At 33.2% G+C, this 26,666-nt stretch overlaps 4 protein-coding genes and 1 non-coding gene across 8 annotated transcripts; 1 reads left to right on the top strand and 4 right to left on the bottom strand.

Annotated features, from left to right (window-relative positions):
* Positions 1 to 6,971: 6,971 nt before the first annotated feature.
* On the top strand, positions 6,972 to 7,044 carry TRNAA-UGC (transfer RNA alanine (anticodon UGC)). Its single transcript has one exon. It is a non-coding gene; the product is annotated as a tRNA-Ala (tRNA).
* A 285-nt stretch (positions 7,045 to 7,329) lies between these two features.
* On the bottom strand, positions 7,330 to 9,636 carry LOC107641811 (uncharacterized). Of its 2 annotated transcripts, XM_016345260.3 has the most exons (5): positions 9,438 to 9,636; positions 8,729 to 8,813; positions 8,149 to 8,262; positions 7,857 to 7,958; positions 7,330 to 7,589 (listed from the first exon to the last, which is right to left on the bottom strand). In XM_016345260.3, the coding sequence occupies exons 1-5, from the start codon at positions 9,524 to 9,526 to the stop codon at positions 7,545 to 7,547; spliced, it is 435 nt and encodes a 144-aa protein (XP_016200746.1). In that variant the 5' UTR covers positions 9,527 to 9,636; the 3' UTR covers positions 7,330 to 7,544. The 2 variants fall into 2 exon arrangements, with proteins under 2 accessions (XP_016200746.1, XP_088358390.1); XM_088502264.1 differs by lacking the exon at positions 7,330 to 7,589 and having other exon boundaries at positions 7,644 to 7,958; positions 9,438 to 9,618.
* A 4,442-nt stretch (positions 9,637 to 14,078) lies between these two features.
* LOC107620409 (uncharacterized) lies at positions 14,079 to 16,565 on the bottom strand. Of its 2 annotated transcripts, XR_015902628.1 has the most exons (2): positions 14,505 to 16,565; positions 14,079 to 14,149 (listed from the first exon to the last, which is right to left on the bottom strand). XR_015902628.1 is itself a non-coding variant. In XM_016322576.3 (1 exon), exon 1 carries the CDS (start codon positions 15,594 to 15,596, stop codon positions 14,706 to 14,708), a length of 891 nt encoding a protein of 296 aa, XP_016178062.1. In that variant the 5' UTR covers positions 15,597 to 16,565; the 3' UTR covers positions 14,478 to 14,705. The 2 variants fall into 2 exon arrangements, 1 of the variants encoding a protein (XP_016178062.1); XM_016322576.3 differs by lacking the exon at positions 14,079 to 14,149 and having other exon boundaries at positions 14,478 to 16,565.
* Positions 16,566 to 16,749: 184 nt separating this feature from the next.
* LOC107641791 (RING-H2 finger protein ATL56) lies at positions 16,750 to 19,808 on the bottom strand. 2 transcript variants are annotated; one of them, XM_016345248.3, is made up of 2 exons: positions 19,128 to 19,808; positions 16,750 to 17,103 (listed from the first exon to the last, which is right to left on the bottom strand). In XM_016345248.3, the coding sequence occupies exon 1, from the start codon at positions 19,657 to 19,659 to the stop codon at positions 19,132 to 19,134; it is 528 nt and encodes a 175-aa protein (XP_016200734.1). In that variant the 5' UTR covers positions 19,660 to 19,808; the 3' UTR covers positions 16,750 to 17,103; positions 19,128 to 19,131. The 2 variants fall into 2 exon arrangements, with proteins under 2 accessions (XP_016200734.1, XP_088358392.1); XM_088502266.1 differs by lacking the exon at positions 16,750 to 17,103 and adding an exon at positions 17,166 to 18,632.
* A 1,638-nt stretch (positions 19,809 to 21,446) lies between these two features.
* On the bottom strand, positions 21,447 to 23,344 carry LOC107641778 (RING/U-box superfamily protein). Its single transcript, XM_088502263.1, has one exon. It carries the CDS (start codon positions 23,207 to 23,209, stop codon positions 21,656 to 21,658), a length of 1,554 nt encoding a protein of 517 aa, XP_088358389.1. The 5' UTR covers positions 23,210 to 23,344; the 3' UTR covers positions 21,447 to 21,655.
* Positions 23,345 to 26,666: the final 3,322 nt, after the last annotated feature.

Here is a 26,666-nt window from a genome sequence, read left to right as displayed (position 1 = left end):
GAAAAAAATGGTTATAAATAATTAGCAGGGGAAAAAAAACATGGAATGTTTGACATATGTATATACACCCACTAACGCGTCCTATATTTATGCATATCGATGTGCGTTTTTATTATTAAATTTGAAATAAAATATCTGAATAGGGGCACAAAACAAATTAAATTAATTTGAAGCATGATAGCTAGGCTGCCAACCTTTCTTATGAATAAAAAATTGCAGCACGTTGATTCCTTTGTTAGGCCAGCCAATGAATGTCTCTTTCCAACTTATTAAGCAGAAAAGTTCACGATGATCCATTCAGTACTACTACCCAAATCCGCGTTTAATTAATTGTATATGCATAGATAATTGAACACAACTTTTTGAATATTATTAGCAAGATAAGAATATTCAAAGTATAATAAGCCATTCTCCCAAGCTATCTTTCTCCCTTTCTTATGCTTTTATACCAAGAATATTATTATTACTAACTTATCTTATGTTTTTTTCCAGATCTTATATATATATATATAAATAAATACATATAAGTCTTCTTTGTCTTTTCCATGTTGGTACTCCCTTGGACCTGGTTGTTTGCTAGCTTTTTGGTCATTAATTATATATATATATATATATATATATATATATATATATATATATATATATATATATAAAGTAAAAGAATAAATAAAGTTTAGCATGCATTTGAATTTGGTAGATAAGGCGTGACAAGGACTTTAATATGTCCAAATCTTGTTTCCACGCTAAACAGGCTTATCTAGAGCGAGGAAGCAATTTCAAAAGCACAAGACACAAATTGACAAGGCTGAATCATTTGTAGTTATCTTTAAGTTGAACAAGTAATTAAAAAATAATCTCAGCTTGAATTGAAACATGATCTGCTATTCATTTAATGGGAAAGGAATAGATAGATAGATTCATAGATATTCTTTTTGTACATACAACTAGAACATATTTAGGTTGTGTTTGTTTACAGAGACAGAATATTGAAACAAGGACACTGACATATAAAATTGTGTTTGGCAGAGAAGATATGGACAAAGACAATGTATTCAGAGATACTAAAATAGTGTATTTTGTATTCATCCTGATAGAAAGGACACGGAGACACTAACAAGGGACACAACTTATTTTTTATTTTTTCTTTTATTATTCTTGTTAATTTTTTATAATTATATTTTTTATTGTTATATTTTTTATCTCAAATTTTTTGAATGAAAAAAAGAGAATAAATTGAATTTTTATAATTTGTTCTAATTTATCATCAAATAGAATACAAAAACAAAAAATTTTGTATCACTGTTGAGTATCTTATCATATTCTATTTTCAATGTCTTATCATATCATGTTCACGCCTTATTTATTATTAACACTCTCGTAAAATATTTTACATATCTATATATATATATTATTATAGTGCATGCATTCCAGTGGTAGAAGAAAAGCACAAAGGTTGACCCGTCCTTTTATTATTTTACTCTTATATTTATAGGTTCATAAACTTTTAGGGACCTTCCCTCTAATCTCTATGATTCTTTTTGTATTGTAAACATTATCCGATCCTTTCTTCAAGGGCTAACAACCTAATCTATGAAAATAAATAATTCCCCATTTCGTATAAAAGGAGTTTTTGAAAGTAACACACGATAGTTATTTGCTATATATAATATGCTATAGCCTTTACTCTTATCTACAGGCCAAAATACTTTTTCAGGGATTTTGAATATTAGGGTGGTTGGTTATTAATGTGGTTAGTGATTATTACACATTATTGATTGAAGAAAAATAATGTTTTAGACTTTTAGATAAGATTTAAAAAAAAAAAGGCAAAAGCAAAAGATGAATAGTGTCATGCAATGAAAAAGGTAGAAACCCCCTGGACTAGTTAATTACAACTTTAACACAAGCTAACGGAATCACATTCGAGAATGGTTCATCTTATCATTTAATTTCTATCCCTATCTCTCTCTTTTTCATGATAATTTTGATACAACTTTGCTAAGATTACGTATGGTGGATGCCAATTGCAAAACCAATAAGGAACATGCTATGCTAGCTAGTTTAATTTTGGACCTCCCCATGTGACATTTTTATTTTATTTTATTTTTTATAATATGTGAATTAATTAATACACGACTTTTATCCAATTGGGGCAAATCTTCAAACATGTGAACTACCCTATAAAAGGATGGTAGACATGTAACGTCCTCCACAATAATGTTTCAATACTATATAGGCACAAATATAAATAAATCCGCTATAACAAAACTTTGACACATTAATTTTACAAAAAAATATTATTTGTACATTAAAATTAGCCAATAAAATCAGTTACTAATATATTTGTGTATAAATACATACGTAATTTACTTTATTTTTAATATATATTTATATTTTAACATATATTTTATATTGGTAACTAATTTTAGTAGTTAATTTTAGTATACATATAACATTACTCTTAATTTTGATATTTTACAAGAAATGGTGAAATGCTTATATGTGGGAGAAAGAGCGTAAATTTTAGAAAAGGGATAAAAAATTGCATGTCATTGAAAATTCGACGGTTTGATTTAGGATGTGCACAAATTTCATTGTTCGATTTATATTTATAATTTTTTTTATGATTTTAAAATCAAAATCTCATTTTTAGATTTGTTTTTTTTTATTTATTTTTTTTAAATAAAATTTCATCCTCCAATTTGTGTTTAATTATTATTTATTTATTTTTTAAAATAAAAAATCTCACTTTTTTGTTTCTTTCTTTGAAAAATAAAAAAATTACAACATTAAAATTGGACTTTTGAATTTTATTTTTTCCAAATATTCTTTATGTTTTGGTAAAAAAAAATGACAATATACTTAAAAATATCACATTTTAATCCCATTTATTTGTTTGCCAAAATTTGGCCATGTATAGAGAAAATAATCGAAATTCTAAGTCCATGAAACAATTGAAACGTATGATGATATTGTTGGATAGCATGGTGGCACCAATTCTCTAAGGCTCTATATATCTTTAACAAAAATATTAATTGTCTAAATTTTTCAATAAAGTTAATCAAGTTGTTAAAATTAAAAACTTTCTCACGTGCCACATTTATTCTCTTTCTTTTATTTAACGAACATTGAAATTACGTACTGTTTGTGAAGAAGGCTCACTCTCAAAACCTTTTTTTTTTTTTTTTGCATTGTGTTCGACTCCTTCTTTTTTCTTCTCTTAATTTTTTTTCTGGGTTGTGCTCAACTCTTTCTTTTTTCTTCTCTTTCAATTTTTTTTTACATTGTATTCGACACATTTTTTTCTTTGCATTCTGTTCAGAAATATGTAGTGCTTGTAAAATCAAATCTAAATTCTTGTTAAATACGCGAATCTTCAGTGATTATGAAAAATTATAGTTTAGATAAGTTAAATCAGTGTGAATTGAATGTTTTTTCCATATCGAACATAGTTAAAGAAGTACGAATGATTTTTTTTTTTGTATTTAATTATTCTAGTAATTAGTATAAGTTATAAGAGCTAACTTGATTGAATTTAGTCGTGAAAAAAACTTGTACATGTAGCAGCATTTTTAATTGCTTCCTCTTCCTGATAAAGTTCAAAGGAGCTAGATGGAGTACTACTTCATTTGATGTCGGTTTTGAAGAAGCATCATTTGAAACCATTGCACTATAGAAGGGACACGTACTAGACAAGTGCATATGTTCTCATACATGAATTGTCTATTTGTCTTTGATTGGATTAGTACTCTTAGTTCTGTTCACAACTACACGGGACATTATGCTAACTTGTCCTAATTGCAATGGGTGGTAGTGGTAGTGGCAGTGGTGGTGCCGGTGGCTGTGGTAGGTGGTGGAGCCCTCCCCTCTACAACCAAATCCAGAATATAATTAAATGAAACCGTACCTAAATGCAAACTGGTTCTTCATTCTTCACTCAAGATGGAGATTTAACCTCAACACAGCCTAAACCAGCTCATGTATGTCATGTTATTCTATGGACCAAAAATAAATGAAACTATAGTCAAGTATGAGACCCAATGTTAGATAGATAATTATAGTTGATTATGTTAGATTTAGATTGGTCCAAAATGTGACGCGAACCAACAATTTCTTTCTGTGGTAGATTTAAATGGATTTATTATTTGGAAAAAAAAAATCCTAGAAAATTTGATGTAAGAACTAAGAACAAATTGGTTGGAGACGCATTCAGCCACGTTTTATAGAAAATGGTTTCCCAGGGTACGGGCCTACGGCGCTTAGACTAGGGAAACCTAAAAGAACACGTTTCTTTTTCGGATAAATTATTACAAGGCTAGTAATAATTATTTATTTACTATTAGAAAGAAAACAAAACACTAAAAAACAAAGTAGCTAAAATTTTGATCAAACTTTTAAAGTTTTTTTTTTATGAAATAAGATAATGTTAGAATTGAGATCTTAATTTTTGTTACCTAGTTAGGCAATATTGATTGTATATCCGATGAATTATGCAATTTATTATTTATTGTAAGATAAGGAAAATAGCTAGGTAGGTCTTGAAAGAGATTTGAAACGTTTTGCCCCACATCTTGATTCGTTGAGGATTGAGGAGAGGTCTTTTTCTTGGATCCACTTTTTAAAAATGAATAAATAAAAAATAAAATGGATGCCCTCCTACGTCGACCTCTATCCTTATCCAGTTATCCTTGTTGGTTTTAATTGCGCAATGCCACTTTCCTAGGAAACTGCTTCTTTTGTTGACCCACGGATTCATCTATGTCTTCTATTACTGCATCCTCTCTTTCAACTTTATCTATCTACCCTCTCATTTCAATTTCTCTTCTTCATTCCCATTCAGATTACACCTTCTAATACAACTTTGAATAACTATCACCAAAAGTTGTTAAGAAAAATGGTACTAGGAAGTCAATATTATGTAATTTGCATCCCCATTTTGAAATCCAGTTATAATATAATAAGGTAGAGAAAGTATAGGGAGCCAATGACCTAAGCGTACAATGTGTACAATGAAGGTTTAGAAAGTATTAAGGATATGATTATTAGTGTTACATTATCTTGTCAGATTATGCTTTTGGGATGAGTGGTTTCAGGATATGGTATTAGAGTGCTAAATTCGGAAGGTCAAGAATTTGAACCTTGGTGAACCCAAAATTAGTTTTTTATAACATGAGATGTTTATTATTCCTGGTATCCGGATGGTTATTCTGGTCACGTAAGAAAATAATATTTTTTGAGGATGGAGTTCCTCCCCCACATAACTGAAAAATGTGATTGATATCACTATATAAACTTAGAAAACGTTCATTCTATGAAAAAATTCATATACTAATTTTATTTGCTAGTTGTTGTTGAGGGATATCCCCATATCCTCCACATCTTTAAAACTTCAACACGCCAACTCAAATTCTTGGAAACATGTTATGTTATATAATATAATTCGATTCATTGAATAAAAGGAACAACAAAAGCACTTAATTTGGTTTCTTTATAGAGCAAATCAAGCCTAAGGATATGGTTGCGACCACGACCAGCACTTTATGCGTCTTGGTACTATTATGTTTTAATTTAGTACGGAACATATATATATTAAATAGCATTATTTGATTCTAAAGTGATAGCATAGTTAGTTCGACGTTGAATTTTCATCGGCGGAATTTGAGATAAAGATGTAATCTAGTGTGATGCGACTTGGGAGCGTGACTAAATGAATGTCTAAGATGAACAAGAGCAACTTTCTATGACATTGTTGCACCTTTTCCTCGTTATTTACGGCTTCCAAATGATAAGTATATATAAATTGATACACGGCTTTCATAATAATCTAAGACGCAATGTTTTGTCTGAAGGGGACCCAACATTTTTTTTTTTTTTCGATAAACAAAGGGGCTTTACGCCCAACAAAAAGAAAAAAACTAACAACCAGAAATTAGCCTTGGCAACATAGTGCCCCTAATGTCTTCATCAAGAATCATTCTTAACTCTCCTGGGGGTTGATCAATGAACACAAACCCTGGATATATGTCTAAACTTTTCTTGGCGAGCCAATCTGCCGCTCTGTTTCCTTCTCTGTAAGTGTGCTTGATCTTAATCTGCCAGTCGAAGGGGACCCAACATTGTTTGAATAGAATTTTATTTATTTCGGTGCAACTTTGTTCAACTTTAAAACAATACAAGAAGTGATGTTTTGGACTTTTGGTGTGGGAAATCTTAAAAGTGCTCTCCTCGGATATAGATAAATAAAGCCAAACACCAAGGATTAGGATTAGGAATAGAACCTTGTTAACTTTAGAAACTCGAATGATGATTACTTCTTTAGCATGCTAATAAAGTAGCGCCTCCAGCTAAAAGGTATTATTTCCTGCCGCAAAGATTAAAGGGGCTGGACGTTATATAGTATGGGCCCACTGGGTGTTAAAGGAAAGCCCAATTATTGGTCACATTATTAGTACTCATATGGATAAGATTCTCTTTGGGCTTTTAGCCCTGTTTCTATATGAAAAAAAGTAAGGGATAAGATTTCATTTCGAGATCATGACCAAAAATATTAAAAAGCATTTAATTTTGAAATTTATTGATATTACATTTAACTCCCTCCAAGTTTTTAACGTGACATTTACCTCTTTCCGTTTAACTAACATAAAACTACAATTTTATCCTTAATTGATTAAGATATTATTGGATTTTCCATTCAATGCTCCTGTGCCAAAGTAAAGAAAATTGAGATTTTACGTGAAATCGAAAAAGTAAATTAAGTACTTAAAACATAAAATCGTCAGACCTAGTAAAAATTTTATAAAATCAATTAACTCATTTAAAATCGTAATATTAAAAAATTTTAAGAGTTAAATCGAGATTTTAGCTATTATGCTTCTGTCCATCGATTTCCTCCATAACTTTGTCTTGTTCTACCCAAGAAACCCCTTGTTCTATCCTTCCAAAAATTTATGATTTCCTTAAATCACCACCATGGGGATGTAGCTCAAATGGTAGAGCGCTCGCTTTGCATGCGAGAGGCACGGGGTTCGATCCCCCGCATCTCCACAATTTGTTACCATTTTTACCCAAAAAACTCACAAAAGAGAGAATAAGAGTGCGCACGCCACTCATAATAGAAATTCCAAATAAAGTATCAAATGTTACAACTTCATTCTTTGGAAGTTAGATGCAGTACTCAATAGTTGCATGTAAGTGTTTCATTTTACTAAAATGTGCCTTATTGAGATAGTTAAGAAATGAAGAATGGAAGTTACCAAAATTGAGAAGTTAAGAGATCACATAACACCATTATTCAGGCTTCTTTGCAGCAGTTATAACTACACGAATGCATAACGAAAACTGGAAACAAGTCATATACTTCATTTAGAAATCCAATTCTTTCCTAAAAATGGGTTACATACTTACATATGTTGCATCAACAGGTAACAAAGAACGCTGAGCAGTGAAAATTTATGGCTTGCCATGACAAGAAAAAATTAAACTTGTTGAGCTGATATAATATCAAAGAATGTGAAAATGACTCCCAGACAACACTCGGCATAAGTCTACCGAACAAAAAAATGAACAATCGCAGCTAAGTAGTCTGCGAGCTGAAAGAAAGAAACAAAATGTTTATATCAAAAATGTTAAACAGGAATTGATCAGCCAAATGGAAGTAATAAAAGTAATCCATATACTCCCTCCTTTCCATATTGACAAGTATCTGGATATAAATTACGTTTGCATACCCTTGACTATAATGTAGTAGAAAAGTTAAAACCACTTATGAATAGGGAATTAAGGGTGTATTAGATTTCTTCCATTTGATTTTGTTTGACATGTGTATGCAAGAATGATGTGGCATTTGAAAATTTCACCTGAGTAGGAATACTTTTTCCAGTTTGACCTTCAATAACTAGGCCTGCCGCGAGACCAATCATTGCCCATGCTCCATTAATTGCCTCAATTTGGCGCCGCCTCTACATTCAACACATTAGGTTAGTGAGAAATGAGGAACATGATTTTAGTAGAGTTAGAGTTAGATATCTTAATTTCTGTCAGCATTGATTGACATACAAGGGGAAGCAACATAATTTGAAAGTTCCTTCTATAGTTCTACATTAGTTGAAATTTGACAATAACAACAACCAAATATAAGACAACTTTCACCTTGAGTTTCTCTTTTGCTTTAATTCTTTCCATTTGCCTGGCAGCCAATCGCTTGGCCTCAACAGGATCAACCATTATCACATCTTTATTTGAACCTTCCTTGCCCGAAGACACCTGTGTAATTAATATGAAAAAATGATGATCTCAATATAGGAAAGCCAAATAAATAAATAAATCAGAGAATGTTCAAGAGAGTTGCTGTAATTTCCGTGTGCATGAAAACTTTTAGTTACTAGTTTACATTTTAGCCTAAAGCACATAAAGCTTCAAATTCACTATATCATTTCAGAAGAAGATAGCACCCTTTATTTTCTCAGAGAAACCTAGAATGCATCAATAAAGGAATATTTTAATTATAAACATACACTGTAAATCTAATACTAATTTGATAAGCGAAATACCTTCACATGAACCAAAAGTATTTCTACAAAACTAAGAATGTTTTCACTTTTATTCCACAGTTCTCTCCATGAAGAAAGTATATTGGACGTTAACAGTAAAGTCAGAAGTTATAAACTTATAATCAGTTCTGCATAACTCTTTATGTATGAAGCAAGAAGTCTACACTTTTTATGCATACATTAGGATTAGCCAGAATTCGAAATGCTTGACCCCTGGTTCTATTCGCGGCTATGCCTGCATCTTGCTCTCTTCTCCAACCCCACCTAAAACAAGGAGGTGAATCTCATTAACATAACAATTTGTGATTCAGATTTTCCTCCATTCAGAGAGAAAATTGTTGGATTTTCTGTTAGAATGGACTGAACTTTCTTGTGCTTTTTTTTCCTATATTAAGATCAATTCTCTCTGCCTCTCCACTAAATAACATGTATGTATACCATATCAACACATTGTGATATATGTGGCCCATTAATTTTATGCTAATATTATCAAAACAGAACAGGAAATGGAAGTCCAAGCTGTTCTGATATACATATTTAGTTATTTTATTCACACCTAACACAAAACTTTAGATGGAGTTAGGAAATTACTAAATTTGAAATATATTAATTTTCGTACCCCAAGTCTTGCCTATTCTACTTTTGGCATGAAAAATTGGATGCACAAGTGCACGAAGGTTATGGCTTATAAAACGATGATAAATAATTAGAGCTATTCGACAAGCTTAATTCCGAAACTTGAAGTCGAAGGAAGTGAAAGCATAGATTGCAAGTTCAAAGCTTCAACATTTAGATGAATTTCAGCTGCAATAAAGTAAAAGCAAAAGAAATCATAGACGAGAGAGGAACAAAGATAAAACGAAAAGAAGGAAGAAGGAAGAGGGATACCTGAAAAGAGGAAGGGGCTGAAGGTGGTGGTGGTGAGCGTTGGAAGGGAGAAGGTGAGCGTTCAGTGGTGGAAGAATGGTTGAAGCCATCGCTTTGTTGTCTTCCTCTTTCTGTGGCCCTCTCCTCTTTATCTCTTCCCCTTCTCTTTCTCACTGCTCCTTTCAACTTATTTGAAAAAAATAAAATAAAGAAAGGGGTTAACTACAAAAAAACGTTCCGGAATTATTTAAACACACAAAAAAATTTTTAAAATTTAGTAATTTTTTGTTAAGTATATTTTTTTATAATTTTTTTGTTAATAATTAATAATATTTTTAAAAAATCACAAAAAATTATTAAATTTTAAGAATAATAATATTTTATTTTTCTAATCATGATTGCAAAAAAATCGCATCAAAATTCACTCTCTAATGTATTTTTTGAGAAATACATATTTAATGTTAAATTTTTTGCAAAATTAACTAACATTAAATATATATTTCTAAAAAATATATTAGAAATTGAATTTTGATACGATTTTTTGCAGGCATGATTAGAAAAATGAGTTATTATTATCCTTAAGATTTGGTGATTTTTCGCTAAGTATATATTTTTTTTGTAATTTTTTTGTTACTAACCAATAATATTTTTTAAAAATTACAAAAAATATATACTTAACAAAAAAGTCACCAAACTTTAAAAATAATAATATCTCATTTTTCTAATCATTCTTGCAAAAATCGCATCAAAATTTAATGTCTAAAACATTTTTTGAAAATACATATTTATTGTTAGACATTTTTATCGCGTTTTTAAATTATTTGAAAATATTTTTGTCGGTAATAAAATACGGATACATTTTTTTCAACGTTTGAATAATTTAAGGGTGTTTTTGGTGGTTAACCCTAAAAAAAATCTCATATTATTCAAAAATTTATTCTGCTTCACTTTTTCTAAAAAGAGTAAAGTATCGTTTTTGTCCCTAACGTTTGGGGTAAGTCCTATTTGTGTCCCTAACATTTAAATCGTCCTATTTGTATCCCTAACGTTTATAAAAGTGATTCAATGTTATCCTACTATCAATTATACTGACAAATCAGATTATATTTTTCAATTATTCTCACTTGGATGCATTCATTTTCAATTAGGTCTTACTTGGATGTGTTCGATTTTAATATTATACCCACTATTTGTGTTTATATTTAATTATGTCACTAGAAAAGTGAATTATGTAAATGTTATAGGAATTAGTTTCAACTTTTAATGAGCTATTTTTTGGAGTGGATCATCAATTTTATCCTAGACATTTGTATTCTAACTTCAAGACTCAAACTAAAGCGTTCATGGTGTGTAATTGACGGCATTGAATCACTTTTACAAACGTTAGGGATAGAAATAGGACGATTTAAACGTTAGGGACACAAATATGATTTACCCCAAACGTTAGGGACAAAAACGATACTTTACTCTTCTGAAAACTAAAAACTAATAATAAGAATTTAATTTTAATACAATGTCAGAGTAAAATAATTTTATACATGTATCTAATTATTTTTTATTAATCATATGAATAATAAAAATAAATGTAATTGTACAACTATATAAAACACTTTGTACTGTCAGTTGCATCAAAATTAATAATTTTTTATTACAAATTTTATATATTTAATAATTATTTTTTTATACTTTTAAATTAAATATTAATTTTTATTTTTTTAATAAATTAGAGAAATACTTTTAGAACAATAGCAATCACCTAATATAAACCTCATATATATATATGGAAGCAGATAAAAATTAATCTTTAATAACACAATGTTTTTCTCTTATTAATGAGAAATTGCTTATTCACTAAATTAATGAGAGATTGTGTTTGAAATGTAAGTATATCCTTTAAAAATTTCCAGTTTCATTATTTGTACACAAATATTTTGGTCCTTATTATTTAAATTGATATACGGTGATTATAATTTAAATATACACTTTAGTTATATAAGATTTAATTGATATAATACATTTATTTTTCTTTTTGGACAAAATACATTTAATAATTTCATTATTATTATTTTTTGTCTTGGAATAATTTCATTAATTTGAGTGTTCTTTAGCCTACATTTAGAAGAAAAGTTGAAATTGAAAGACAGAAATTGAGATACAGAGATTAAATTAAGTTTTTGTATTATATTTAACATAAAATGTATAAGATTGAGTTATGTCTTAATATCATGTTTAATTTAAAATAAATATAAAGACTATAAGATCAATTAAAAATTTTAAAAGTTAAATAAAAATATTTTCAAAAAGAAGTGTTATTAAAATTTTGATCTCTATTTCTAAAATATTCAATCATGAGTCCATTTTGTGGAAATATTAAAAAGGACTAAAATTTTATATGTTGGAACTGAAATTTTAATTCTATCACTAAACACAATACCCAACTCGAATCCTCCAGTCCCATTCATTTTCAGTCTCAAAATACAAATGCAATCTTTTTTTTTTTTTATCAGTTGAATTGAACATCTTCCAACTTTAAACATTATCTATACATCACACACTCATATACACTACATGGATTCATTTTTTTTTTCCTGTGAAATTTGAATTCGGATGTGGTTATTTGGAAGGCATATGATATGCCACTCAACCAAGCCTCCAAGCCTTACCGTCAGGAGTCCTTGTTTTTTTTTTTGGGGTTGAGAGTCCTTATTTGTTGTTTTCGGTGTTACAGAGTCCTTACAAATATGGGCCATAAGATTTTGGTTATAACGGGCCTCACTCCAAAAGAATTTCTTAGGCCGGATTGGGTCTAATGGCCTGAGAATTTTCACAGAGAAAAAGTTTGTGGAAGAAGAATATTCAATCAAGTTTGAAGTAACTTAAGTCCAAAAAAAGGTTTGAAGTAATTTGTAGGCCAAAATAAAAAATGTTTGAAGTAATTTGAAGGGAAAAAAATGGCATGATGACCGTGACCAAGAAAGCCTATGAATCCAAAAACATTTTGTTAATTCATCAAGCAAAAAAAGGAAGGGTATTATAGTAATATTTGATGAACGGAGAGCTTAGTCGGCTAGTCCCTCCCATGAAGGCTGAAGGCTGAAGCTGAATCAGTTATTTAATTTAGCAAAGTGGTGAATCGTAGGCCCTCCATTATTTAATTTAGAAAAACGTCAGGGTCCACCCCCATCCTTTGTTTGCTTTTGCTATCACTCACTAGTCACTCCACTTGTTGCTTCATTCTCACTTTTAATTAGAGTCAAACAGTTCCCATAAACTTAACAAACGAATAAGCTTTGCCGCTTTGCAAACACACACACGCACACACAGTTAGACAGGGTGTCATAATGATGATAGTTTTCGCTGCTTAAAGTGTCTATACAACAACAAAAGAATAATTAGAATAATAATACATAGGTGCTGTCTCTGTGGCTTTGTTTTTAATGTGGCTATAGTGGCTATAAACTTTGGACCAATAAAAAAGAGACATATGATAGGTTAACTTGCATGTAGAAAAGCTTTTGACTAAAGGGACGGTAAATGTAATAATTAAAATAGTAATTGTTTATGTGAGTATTTTATTTTTTGGGCATGCCATTAGCTGGGTGACCTGGCCCACACCAAGAGAAGAGAACCGAGTACAACCCGATTTGCTGAACCCACGCCATAGTTGTTGCATCGCCTGAAGAATTGTATCTATGATACAAATTAATCTGTTGGGCAAGACAAGCACAAAGAGATATTGATAAAATCAGGGGCTGAGTTTAATTGAGAGAGGGGTCATGACTTCCAAATTTTTTTATAAAAAATTAGTAATATTTTTTTAAAAAATAAAAAAATAATTTAATTGACTTAAATATTTTACTATGACGTAAAATATTCAGATTCAATTTTTATCTCTTGTTTTTATTAGTTACAACAATAATTTTTAGTTTTAAACATTTAAAATATGTTAGATTTGAACTGAACTGATTGAATTATTAAAGATTTTAAATTACTAAAGACACAAAGAATATCATTATAATTTATTTTATATTTTTTATTTGTAGAATTATTTATTTATTATTTTATTAGTAATAAAATTAAAGAATAATTATATTTATAAATTTTATTTTAATATAAATATTATTATTAAATTTTTATGTTAAATTTTTGACCCCCAATATTTTGTTTCAAGCTCTCGCTGGCGGTGGTTTCACAGTATCCTCGGCTGGGCGTTAGCTTGAAGACAAGGAGATGGAGATTTGGTCGCAGGGTATAGCTCTTCAATTCTTAGAATTGGAGTGGGGTGGCAATGACTTTCGTTGGCAGGAGCAAAACCTCCCCCACCAGCAGTGGTGATTGGAGAACCTATAGCAGAACAGTCTCCTTCTTCAACTTCAACGGCGATTTGTGCAATGGAGCTCAGATGAGAGGAAAATGCTGCTAGGCGCCTCTCTTTGGTCCAAAGTTGCGCCGTTGAAACGTTGGCGGCATCGTTGCTACTACTTATTGGCGATGGCTCCACCGGTTGGAGATATCAATGTTGGGGAAAGAATCGGTTGTGGATGATTCATTTGTACATTACTAGTAGTATCATTCTTGTTTGTCGAGAAACCATAGTTCCCAGCCTTCCTTTGTCATCTTCGACGGGTTACGACAACACCATCTTTCCAATGGTACCTATACTATCAAATTACACTCACACTCCTCCTGTATTATTAATATCCATAAATAAACATACACTAAACAAAAAAAAACTTTTTTATTATGAAAAAGTATATGAAACTAATGGAATATTTGTACAATGTGTATAATAAAAGTTTAGCGATGTTCAATTCAGTATTAGAGATATAACCATTAGTGTTATCTTTTCTCATCAGTTGAAACTTTTGGAATGAGTAGTATCATGACATGGTATTAGAGCTCTAGATCCGAAAGGTCAAGTGTTAAATCTTTGGTGAACTCCAAAATTAGCTTAAACTTTTGGGATGAAATTTTTATTATCCTTAGTACCCAAATAGTTATTTTGAATAGTATTAGTAATGTTTATTTTTTAACTCATATAATCTATTATATACATTGTACAAATATTTTATTGGCTCCTTAATTGACTCTTTTATTATACTTTACATCGTTAAGACACTTTCTTCTCTTAAACGCAACACTAATTATTTCATACTACCATTCCACATGTCAACATTATATTGGATAGTCAAAGAATAGCATCAATATCTTGGCCACGAGAGACTTGGCCTAATACATATGCTTAGATATACAAATAATAAGAACCAAAATTACATGAGATGAAGAGAATCAAAGGGAAACAAGTTGGAGATGTTGATCAGGATTATGATCAGGTAAGGATTCCTTAATTGGGTGGCGTTTTCTACAGTGAGAGTAAAACGCCGTCATGATCGCATAACTCCAAATCACCACAAATGCGTACGAAACTATCACTATCGCTTTTTCCTTAATCCCCGTTTCACCCTCCGCCGCCACCGCGTCCACCTTCCACCGGATCAGCCCCGAAACCGCCACGAACATCCCCGACAGCAACCACGCGCACAGCCTCCTCCCCGCCATGATGCCGTGCCCAATCCGAATCGCGTCCCATCCAAATCTCTCCTCTGCCACGGACACCACCAGCCCCAGGCTCAGCACCGCCATCAGGTAAATCTGCAGGAACGAGGCCATGGCCGGCACGATGAACGATAGGGCAGGGGAGGGGGCGACGAGGGCGGCGAGAAAGTGAGGGAAGGGGGAGAAGAGGAAGAGGAGGGCGTAGACGACGATGGAGGTGAGGAGGGGCCGGTGGAAGGAGTGGAAGGAGGCGATGGCGGCAGAGCGGAGGGTGGGGGAGGGGAGGAGGGAGGAGTGGACGGCGAAGAGGGAGGCGAAGAGGGAGAGGAGGTAGGAGGGGAAGGAGAAGAGGAGCTTGAGGCGGAGGAGAGAGAGAGCGTTTTGGCGGGACTCCTCGAAGACGTGGCGTGCCTCTAAGCGGGTGTGCACGTGGCGCCCCAGTGACTCCAGGCGGTGGATGTGGGCGGCGAGGTCGTGTGTTGTCCTTGCTTCGTACAGCGTCAGTGCCGACAGAGGGACGCTGGTCGCTGCCATTATGGTTGCGAACACCACTTTGTTGCACCCTATTGTCTTTATTGATTCCCACACCATCTTCAATGGACACAACACCCACTCCGCTCTCATGCCTCTCACTCACTTAGATCGCCTCAGATTAGATTCGTTTCCTTTTCTCTCTTTTTCCTTTTTGCTTTCTACTATTTTAATGCGCCATAGATGGGATTTGGAGCTGCGTTTTTCGAAATTTATTTATTCGTTGAGAAGTCTAGGTGCCAAAGACTGACATGTTTTCTTAACTCGCTTCTTTTTACCACCGAATGTTTCTTGGTAGGTAAATGAGTAACCCGTTCAAGTTCTTTTCGGGACTTTGGTGAATATGGCGAGCAAGGAATAACGACATCTTTAATCTCCATGAAATTTGGCCTTCGAAAAAAGTCATTTGTCTGGCATTAACTTCAGAAAAGGAGCTTAGAAATATTTTTGAATTACAACGTATGTCCCTTCTCTCTACTCTAAATGGTTTTTGGAATCCCCCATCCATTGGTACTTTTAAGATTAATTGTGATGCTAGTTATTTTGGTTCGGGTGATAGTGTTGGTTTTGCTTGTGTTATTAGAGATTGTAATGGGAGCTGGCAAAGGGGGTGTTTGGGAATGATTGAGAGTAATAGTATTCTTCAAGGAGAATTGTTTGCTATTTGGAGAGGATATCTCTTAGCTTGGGATGTGGGTCAACGAGATGTTATTTGTGAGACGGATTGTGTGGAAGCATTTAATCTTGTTACTCAAGATGGTTTTGGGTTTATTGATCCATTGGTGCTCAAAATAAGAGATATCATGCATTGGAATTGGCGTGTTGACTTTCGTTTGATTATGAGAGATGCAAACACGGTGACATATACTATGGCAAAGATGGCGATGAAGTTATAACTTTCGCATGTGGAGCTTCTTTCACCTTGGAAGGAGTTTAAGAGTAGTCTTAAACGGGACTGTCTCTCTATTTAAGCAATTCCTTGTTTTGTTTCTTTTGTTTTTCTTTGTTTAATTTATTTCAGTCACAAAAAAATGAGTAAATGACACTTCTCTGGATGCTAGTCAACCATAAGTCGCGAATTGTCACCAGATGCAAGTTTAGATAATGACTTGTAGTCATACATCACCCAAATAAAAATAACGACAATCAAGTACAACCTTTATATTTATGAGCGAAGATAACTTACAATAAGGAATGCGGCGACTTTAATTTAATGACGTATTACGTATAATAATAACAATAATAAGATCCAACGACGTCAAATACCTTTGATGAAATCATATGCAATAGATAGGAAGGTGCTACTCATCCCGTGTAGAGATGAATGCCCAAATACACTAATACACAAGGAATCCGAGGGCCAAAAAGTAAATTAGCAGCTGTACAATTTAAAGGGGATAATAAAGATATCCGTTACATGCCCCTGTGGAGTCAAGCACATCCATAAATCAGGAATATTCTGTGGGATTTTTTCGAGGGTACATCTTCACTGTTAACAACTTGGCTGTTAAGACTCGGTAGATCCATCTTAATTTAATCCCATGTTTACAAAGCTGCCAAATCAGAGACGACACTCTTACTTGAAGTAGCACCCTGCACCCTATTTGCCCCGTATTAATCATTAATTAATTAATATTAGTTAGTATTTTCGAGAGAAATATATTATAAATTCATGAAATTTAACTTCCTAACACTAATCAAAATATAAACAATTGAAGAGTTTCAGTTAAACATATAACCGATGCTCAATGTAGTATCGTGTTCCTCCTTCAATAAAATAACTGAAACATTTCAATTATGACATATAAATACTCAGTTTTCTGCCGCAAAATATTTACAAATACAAATGAAACTTCCCAGAATCCTTAATTGCTGCAGTGTAAATTGGCCATCTATGTTCGACCAAACAGATCTAAATCAATCAAGAGAAAAATGAATTCACATATTCTTTATTTGGAAATATTTAGACTGATCCGTTACTGCCTTAAAAGATAATGATGCAGGAAGACACTCGCGAACCACCTTTTCATGCCAATTAATTACTCGATATGCACCTGCCACCTTCAATTCCGCCAGAGGAGTAATACAAGGCCCATACTCGATATCGTTGCATGATCCTCGGTTGTGTTTTCCCTATGATGATAAGATTTGCCATTGTTGCCATAATCATGAACCCATCACATGCCTCATCCACTCCCCCAAAAAAAATAAAATAAAATCTAACCAACGGAGTTTCATTAGGTGATTCCATTCCGACTTGTGACTTTTAGTGGCCAAATGATAGAAACCTCTCATCAACAAAACTCAAGTGGGCATCCATCAATACCCGTCCATGACTCATACAATCAAGTATCAAATTAGTAGCAGATAAGAAGCAACAGAGCGGTTAATGCGCATAACACCAGGCAAAACTTTATAGACATTGTGCAGCAGTGAGTATGGAGAACAAGAACCATTGGGCTGTGTTTGTTTGTTGAGATATGGACACTAATTGTTAGATACGGTGGTGCACGTCTACCGTTTGTTTGTTGAGACAGAGATTTGGATGGACACAGTGGCACACAGATACACACAAAATACATGTATTTAGTGTTCCTCTTTAAAGCTGAGACACGGAGATACAATGCATAGGACACAAAATTTGACCTTTTTATCCCTAATTATTTTTGAAATTACCAATGCATAAGTCACAGATGGTAAAATTGACATCTGGTTTATACATGTGTCTTGTACATTATTACCAAGCACATTATGAAAATTGTGTATCTTTATGTCATATCTTTGTGTATTTATGTATGTGTCTGTGTCTCAAAGACACTAACCAAATGCAGCCTAGGAGAATGCAAACATTAAGGTTACAACATTCTTGATTGGATTGACAAACTCTACGAAAGGAAAACAGGATACTCGACTTGACTCGGTTGAATTTCAGCGGGAAGACAGATTTTCAATGAATTAATTCATTGCATCTTATTTCTATTGCTCTAGTTATGTCTTATGCTAACAAGGGAGAAAGAACACAACAAATTAATCACTTGAGGAAGCTAAGAATATACCACCAAAAACCCCGGTATACTACAACTATCAATTCTTCCAAGATTTGACAACTGAATTCAGTATAACCAACTCCTGAAATATCACAGTTCAAATATAATTCCCTTGCAAGTTAGAATCTCCGTCTTTGCAGGTTTAAAGCAAGAATGATCAAGCAATTAGAGTAAGGGCAACAGCAAATGTAGTAGCTATCTCTACATAAAGTTTATTTGCAAGTTTGGTATTCCTCGTATATTGGTTTTGGTGTCAACCCTCTTAACAACCACTCCCAACAGATCATATGGAAAAATACGGAGAATAGTCCAAGTATTGAACGAGAAAACACGAGACTTGCACAACACATGCTGCAAAATCACAGGTTCGGGGTTGTTTTTATCATATTAAGAAGAAAATCAATTTGCCAATTTCACAAGACGCGTAAAAGATAACACCGCCGGAATTCATATACGAATACTGTACAATATACATGAGGGAAAAAGAAAAATATATATTAAAAAAAAAAGGCTAAGTTAACCTTACATAGTTCCCAAAAGGAGGGAGGAGAAAAATAAAAAGAAAAGGAAAACTTACAAAACTATGAAGTGGGAAGCGCGTTGGAGTCAGCTGTAGCACAGGTCCCTAATTGGCGACCGTGATCGTCTCTTTTTACCGCGGCATTTAATCGAACAGGTGTCCGGCATGTGGGGCAAGCGGCAACCTTGACGAGCCACGTGTCGACGCACCTCCGATGAAAGACGTGGCCGCAACCGGCGAGGTTCCTGCACCACTGGCCGTTGCGGAAGCCGTCGAGGCAGACGACGCAGCGGGAATCGGGAGCGGGGTATGGGGATCCTCTAGAGACGCGGAAGTGGGGGAGCTTGCTGAGGTGGTGCGGGGAGAGGGTGTCGGAAGGGGAGGGGTGGAGGGAGGAGGAGGAGGAGTAGGGGCGGGAGCGGAGGCGGTGGAGGGCGCCGCCGATGAGGAAGAGGTGAAGGAGGATGAAAGCGGCGAAGCCAAGGAAGAGGAAGAATAGGGTGGTAAGGAGGAGCATGATGATTGGCTTGAGGAAGAAGGATAAGATATTAGGGTTGGGTTTGGGTAGGGAATCACGCTGAGGAGGCATGGTTGATGTTTCAATGGGGGAAGAGAAGCGAAAGAGAAGATGAATGAATGAATGTAGAGAGAAAACAGAGTCAGAGATAAGGGAGAAAACAAAGGAGACGAGAAACTGTATTCTATTCTAAAATTCTAAATCAAGCTGCGGTAGCACATTGGTTACGCTTCTTCCTGCTCTCCCTCCTGTTTCTCTTATTCTTCCTGTTAATACGTCGGTCAAACTTTTTTTTGAATTTTTTTTCTTATAACGGAAATGGGCTTCGGCCCACATAACCAAAAAAATAATGCTTTTAGAATGTTTGTGTATTTTATTATTCAGTCCAATAGGTTTTTAATCTCTTAGTTTTTATTTAATAATTATTGAAGCTCCATATAATTATATAACATTTTTATACTAATTTATATTTATAATATAACAATAGAGATTGCATTGGTCAATTCTTACATTATATTTTGTCTCTTCTCACATTATTTTTAAGGAAAAGTATAGGGTACCAACATTCTATCTGCCAACTTCTGCCAACTCTTATTTATAATTGTTTCATGGAAGTGTGTTCGTGGATGTGTCTAATAATTAATATATTTTAAATACATATATAAAGAGACACATCCAGAAAATATATCTATAAAGACATTTTTATTAAACACAGCTATAAAAAAGACATTTTATTAGACACATCCGCGAACACATTTTCATGAAACACAATTATAAATAAGAGTTAGCAGAAGTTGACAGATATTGTGTTGGTAACATAGCGGAACCGTATTTTTAATCTCTCAACCATCCAAAAATAAATCCGATGCCTGTTAGTGGCACTAATATTACCCATGAAAATAATCGAGTAAGTACAATGTTATTTATTATATGTCCAACAGAAGCATTTGATGTGACTTGTGAGACATGGGAATGGCTGGTCCAACTCAATTTTAATGGCGCCATCCCCCCTTCTTACTGCAAATAACGCTGCCGCACATGAATAGTACGATCAACATAAATACCCCTTTGTATAATAAGACCAAGGTTGATCAATCACATGCACCAATAGAAGCGAATTAGTTTAGATTATGATAATAGATGGAAATTTGGGAGCAAAAAAAATTATGGTGTCCATACGTGTCAATAGTATTAAAGAGAGAGGTAGATGAGTTAGGTGCATAAAATTAGAGAAGAGATAGCGGCATCCAACCGTTCCCGTGAAGTTATTAAACAGTGAACCCTTTGAGTAATGACTATGCCTTCCTCTCTTAAATGCATGCATCCACCACTCCCCTCTAGCTTTCAATTTGAATTTGAATTCACATTTACAACCATTTACCACTATTATTATCATCATAACTCATATTGCATTCATTACAGATAAAAAGGGATACATTCATTTATCGCTTTCTTCAACTTCACATTTTCTCATCTCCCAACTTGCATATACATCAACACACTCTTTTTACTTTTACCGCTACTACTCATACTTATTAGTACTTATTACTACTAAGACTAAATTCAATAACAGTTGGCACCATGCACAAAATTCATGTTAAGTGGCACTTCAATGTTTGACTTTTCATTGAAAATGGTTCTCTGTCCTAACACCACAATTCGTCCAAAAAGGCATGTTTCTAAGTTTGAGTTTATTTCTTAAATTACAAAGACAACAACCAAAGGAAATCTACAAATGTTTGAAGAATTATGTGACCCTTCAACAATGAAATTAATCTATGTAAAGAATGGGACTTAAAATTGTTTTCCTCCCCCCCTTCACCACCTTATGTTGTTTGTTCAATGGTACAGCAAGAAACTTTATGCAGAAATACTATATTCAGATCTAACAACTCATTACACTTTTTCTTGGTTTGTTTCTTTTCTTTTCTTTTTTTAACCTTCAATTTCTCTTGCATCCTTCCACCACCAATGTTCTACTTTAACAAAATCTAGATTCCACAATTGTAAAATTGTTCCCCTCCCCCACTCCCCCAAGAAAAAAAAGATTAAAATCAAATACAAAAAACTAGATGCTGGAATCAGAAGAAGAGTGAACAACCTTGTTCTGTCTTCCAGTGAGCCAAAGCAAAGTCCTTCTAGCAAATGAAGGAGCTCTAGCTTGAGAATCAATACTATTGCAGCTTTGGCTTTCTTCATCAAACCCATATTCACTTCCTCCATTCTCCCATTTAGCAATATCCATCTCTGAAATAGTACTACTTGTATCAAATTTCACATTCTTATTAGCCTTCATCTCTTCTGAAGAACCAACAGCGTTCTTCTGTGGCGTAGGAAACCGGAATGAAACAGCTCTTCTGGACGAATCTCCAGCTGCATTTTGCTTCTCCTCCTTCTTCCCTCTCAGCCAAATCTTTGATATAGAGAAGCTCTCTATTCTGCTCCTTCCAATTGCAGCCCCATTACAATTAGTGTTACTACTTTCAGCACCACCAAAATCCTCAATTTTAGAGGCATCAAAGCATGCAAATCTGAAATCCCTTCTGGACTCAGAGTCATATTCTGACATTGCTGGCCTGTGCCCTGGTGTCAAAGGCAAAGAACTCTTCTTTTTACTATTTGACTGTTTCTTCTTCATTGGGGTTCTTATTGGTACCTGTAGTGAAGAACTCTCATCCATAACATAAGCAAATGACCCCATTGAGAAGCACCTCCTTCCATCCACATTGTTGTTGCTGCTACTGCTTCCTTCTCCACCACCACCATCAACATTCCTAAACTTGCCCAGCTTCACAGTCACCACTTTCTCCACACCATTTGCATCAATATTAAGAACTTTGTTGCTGTCACCCGAAGAAGTCAACTCACCTGATTTGTTTTGAAAATCAATCCTTGTTGATGATCCAAATTCACAGGAATTCGATGTTATGACAGAGCTTGTTCTTGCAACAGCTGCAGCAGCAGTACTATCTCTTTCGGGAGCAATAATCTCCCTAGAACTCTCACTCCCGGATTCGAGGACAAGAACAATGGGGGAACACGTGTTGCTGGTGTTGTTAGCAGAGAAATCAGGGAGCAAGCTAGCTCTACAGAGAGGACAAGTAGAATGAGACAAAAGCCATGTGTCAATGCACTCCATGTGAAAAGCATGGCTACATTTGGGCAACAATCTAAGCTTGTCTTCTGGTTCAAACTCACACAAACAAACGGCACAATCAAAAGGGTTCTTCAAGCCTATGATGGCTTTGTAGTGGAACACAGGGAGCGTGTCTATGAAGGACTGATCAACACCAGCATCATGGAGATGGAAGAGTTGCTGCAATTGGCCTTGAAGCGCAGTGCCATTGTCAAAATCATCAGGGTCTCTACTCTGAGGCCTCCATAGGAACCTAATAAGTAGGTGAAGCAAACCAGAAACGAAGAAAACAATGGCCAGGATGATGATGATGAGGAGTATGCTTGGACTAACCTTCAAGGCCTTATCGTTGAAGCTGAAACTGTCAGATCGAATAACAGAGGGAGTTGGAAGGGAACGTGGTGGTGGTGGTGGTGGTGGGTTTGGGTGAGGAAGAAAAAAAGATGGTTCTTGTGATGGAGACACAAAGCTGTCTCCTTTAGCCATGTTTGTTTTTTGGGTCAGAGAGAAATCACCAAAGCTTGAAACTTTTTTCCAAGTGGAAGCAGTATCATATCAGATAGCGGTGGAAGAGAAAGTGAAGAACCTCATGTGGTGTTTTATTTTGGTTCCAAAAAGTGGCATAAGGAGCAAGGCACCATATAAGGTTATAGAACTGGCTTTTCTTGTTGATGCTGATGGGGACAAGTGTGAATTCTTTTTTTTTTTTTTTTGTTGCCGACCATATCTCCCAACTCGATAGGTCAAGGACTAATTCGTCGCGGATCAGAACTCCATTTAAGGATTTGTCGCTGACCAATAAATTGCTGCATGCACAAGGCGAAATTCGATAACGGACGAATGAGTTGACCACTCGAGCAACCAAAGAGTGAATTGTCTTTGCCTTTGATTTTATTTTTATTTTTACCCTTAAAAGTCAAAAAGGGGGTTTTCTTTCTACTACTCCATGCCAATATCTTATCTAGTAATAAAGGTCAGAAGAAACAGCAAGTAATGATTTGCGAGTCTTCATAAATAATTAGTGCATAATAATGACTGATGAGGCGTTAACCTGTCATTGTGCAAAATTTAATGTGATTTGATTACACTTTTCAGCCTTCAAATCAGTCACACATAGAATGCACTTTCTTCACTTATTACTTACTCCTATCACAAAATATTTGCTTAATATTTTCAATCTAACTTTTTATTAATATTAATCCAACAAAAATACTTTAAAAGTTTCCATCCAACGTAACGAAATGCAAGTCATGGTTGTTGAGTTGACTTGAACAAGGAGCCTATCCATGGTAGCATCAACCCCAATGCCCAATTAATATATCACCAAAATGAGAGTCTAATAGTGCTAATTAATTAATGGATGTCAGAAGAAAATGCAGTGATCTTATAAATTTGGTCTGATTTGGTAATGTGAACAATGAATCACATACACAGATACATGTGAACCCTCCTTAATTTTTGCCATATTATTTTGCTCGTTTTCCAACAATTTAATGTACGTTTGTTAAATCATCCTCATCACATTCTCTTCGTTTCTTCTATTCCGCTTCCAATCTGAATATTAAAGCTTAGTTTGAATAAAACAAAGCATAATTGGTGTAAATCACTGTTTCTTTATATATAGAGAGGCACGAGACGATCACATATAAAAATATATAGAGGAAGATTGCATACGAAACAGTAAACTATAGGTGAACAAATTAAATCAATTACATTAACTACGTCTACCTCTGGATTCCATAACCTCGTAAATCACCACCATTTTTATTACTATTTAGTATTTACTAAATGCCCTCTACTTTTTTACAAAAGAATATTTCTAAAGAAAAAGATAAAAATATTTAATTTTTGGTAGAGATATAATTATTTATATTATATTATATTATTTATTAATTTAAATATTTGAGATGACTAATTTTATGACAGTTTCATAACTTGTGTTGAGATATAATATTAAAAAATTGTCAAAATTTATAAATAAATAAATTTAGTTATTTATAAAGTGAATGCAACATATATTTTGTAGGGAATCACTCAGATAAAGACATCTAAAACTTTTTTTTAAAAATATTTTTTATTAATTAAAATTTAATATATATATTTAATTAAACCGTATTATTTTTATCAAAATTAGGACAGACAAATTAATTTGATCGAAAAAATGGTGAATCAAATTTTGAATCGGTCTAAATTAATATTATTTTTTATAAAAAATAACTATAATATCCTTAATTATTATAGAAAATGACTAAAATACTCCAATTATATATATATATCTTAATTTTAAAACTCTAAATTCTAACTCTATGACGACAGAGAAGTAAATGGCTAGAATTTAGAATTCTCAAAATTAATATATATATATATATATATATTAGGAGTATTTTAGTTATTTTTTATAACAAGAGTATTGTAGTAATTTTTTATAAAAAATAATATTAATTTAGATCAATTCAAGATTTGATTCATTATTTTTTCAATTAAATTAATTTGTTTGACCTAATTTTAACAAAAATAATATTATTTAATCGGATTATATGTTAAATTTTAATTACTAAAAAATATTCTTAAAAAAAGAAATTTTAAACGTCTTTATCTAAGTGGGTCCTATTGTATATGAATCTACATATTAGTATTGGTATGTCCTTAGACGAACGTATAACTCTCATTGTGTTTGTGTATTATAATAATTAATATTAAGACGCAACTAATGTCATCTTGTATTGGTATGTCCTTTAGAAAGTTTATTATAAACAACAAAAATAAAAAGGCACAATCAACCTAATGTCAAAACTATATTATTAACAGGGCTGGTGGTCGTAGTTGTAATTAGTCAACTTTTTTTTTTTTCTTGTTCTATTAATTAATTTGAACAAGATCGTCATAAAGCGCCTTAATTGGTTTAACCAATGAATTGAATATAAATATTACTATATTATATGGATCAAAATTAAAAGTGTATGGTGAATTGGTGATAGAGTGTTGAAACTTGAAAGCCACTTGGGGCGAGTGAGTGGTACGGTACTAGCTCTTTTATTCTAGGGATGGTGCATGAATGTTTGTTAGTAGAAATTAAACTTGGCTTGAAGGTGCTTCATCAAATTTAATAAAAGTGGGAAACACCAATAAGAGAATTTAATTTGGAATTGGGTCTCGGGTGAGAACTTAATAGATAGAGCTTGGCGTCAATGTCCATATCTCATATATATATGGTCCCTCTCTTTACACATATAAAGCTGTCTTCAATATTAACCAATTATATCAATTTTCAATTCAATTAAAACATATTACAATTAACTGCACGTATTTATATTTAGGAAAGTCAGTCTACCTAGTTGAATAAACCAAATTGATGCTTTTTTCCTTATTTGATGTATTTTATTCTATAAGATTCCAAATGAATGCTTGTATTATTAGTAGTGGCTTATGATGCACAAACACTGACACAGATACGAGATACGACATGATACAGGACTCGCCGACACGTAAATTTTAAAATCTTATAAGACACAGGGACATCCATACATATAAAATATAAAGTATTTTTTAGATAAATCATAACATGATATTTTGATATTTTATTGATATTAAAATATAAATTAATTTTTTAATTACTTTTAATGTTTTATTTTAATTATATCAAGTATTTAAAATATTTTTTGTTTTAATAAATAATAATATATACTCAATCTAAATTTATTTCAAAAATATATGCTAAGAATAAGATTGGATACGCCGACACGTGATGGTATTTAGATGTGTCCAAGCGTGTTCGGAGAAGAATTTTTTATTTTTTATTAAAACATAGTTGGACACAACAGACACACGTGTCAGACGAATATCGATAAGTGCCGTATCTGAAATATGTCCGACACGCGGACACGATAACTCATTGAAATGTCATGCTTTATAGTCAGTGGCATTGTGTATGTCTTTGTTCAAA

Source organism: Arachis ipaensis, chromosome B1 (assembly GCF_059453495.1).
Source record: "Arachis ipaensis isolate K30076 ecotype BB chromosome B1, ASM5945349v1, whole genome shotgun sequence".
NCBI lineage: Eukaryota > Viridiplantae > Streptophyta > Magnoliopsida > Fabales > Fabaceae > Arachis > Arachis ipaensis.
This window is presented reverse-complemented; position numbering and strand designations above follow the sequence as displayed.

What these genes read in the sequence shown, in the direction of transcription:
- LOC107641811 (XM_088502264.1), bottom strand. Translation starts at nt 9,526, where the DNA reads ATGGCTTCAACCATTCTTCCACCACTGAACGCTCACCTTCTCCCTTCC. An exon ending in CAGCCCCTTCCTCTTTTCAG is followed by an intron (nt 8,814 to 9,437) that starts GTATCCCTCTTC and finishes TCCTTGTTTTAG; the next exon opens with GTGGGGTTGGAGAAGAGAGC. An exon ending in AAGCAAAAGAGAAACTCAAG is followed by an intron (nt 7,959 to 8,148) that starts GTGAAAGTTGTC and finishes TGTTGAATGTAG; the next exon opens with AGGCGGCGCCAAATTGAGGC.
- LOC107620409 (XM_016322576.3), bottom strand. Translation starts at nt 15,596, where the DNA reads ATGAGAGCGGAGTGGGTGTTGTGTCCATTGAAGATGGTGTGGGAATCA.
- LOC107641791 (XM_016345248.3), bottom strand. Translation starts at nt 19,659, where the DNA reads ATGCCTCCTCAGCGTGATTCCCTACCCAAACCCAACCCTAATATCTTA.
- LOC107641778 (XM_088502263.1), bottom strand. Translation starts at nt 23,209, where the DNA reads ATGGCTAAAGGAGACAGCTTTGTGTCTCCATCACAAGAACCATCTTTT.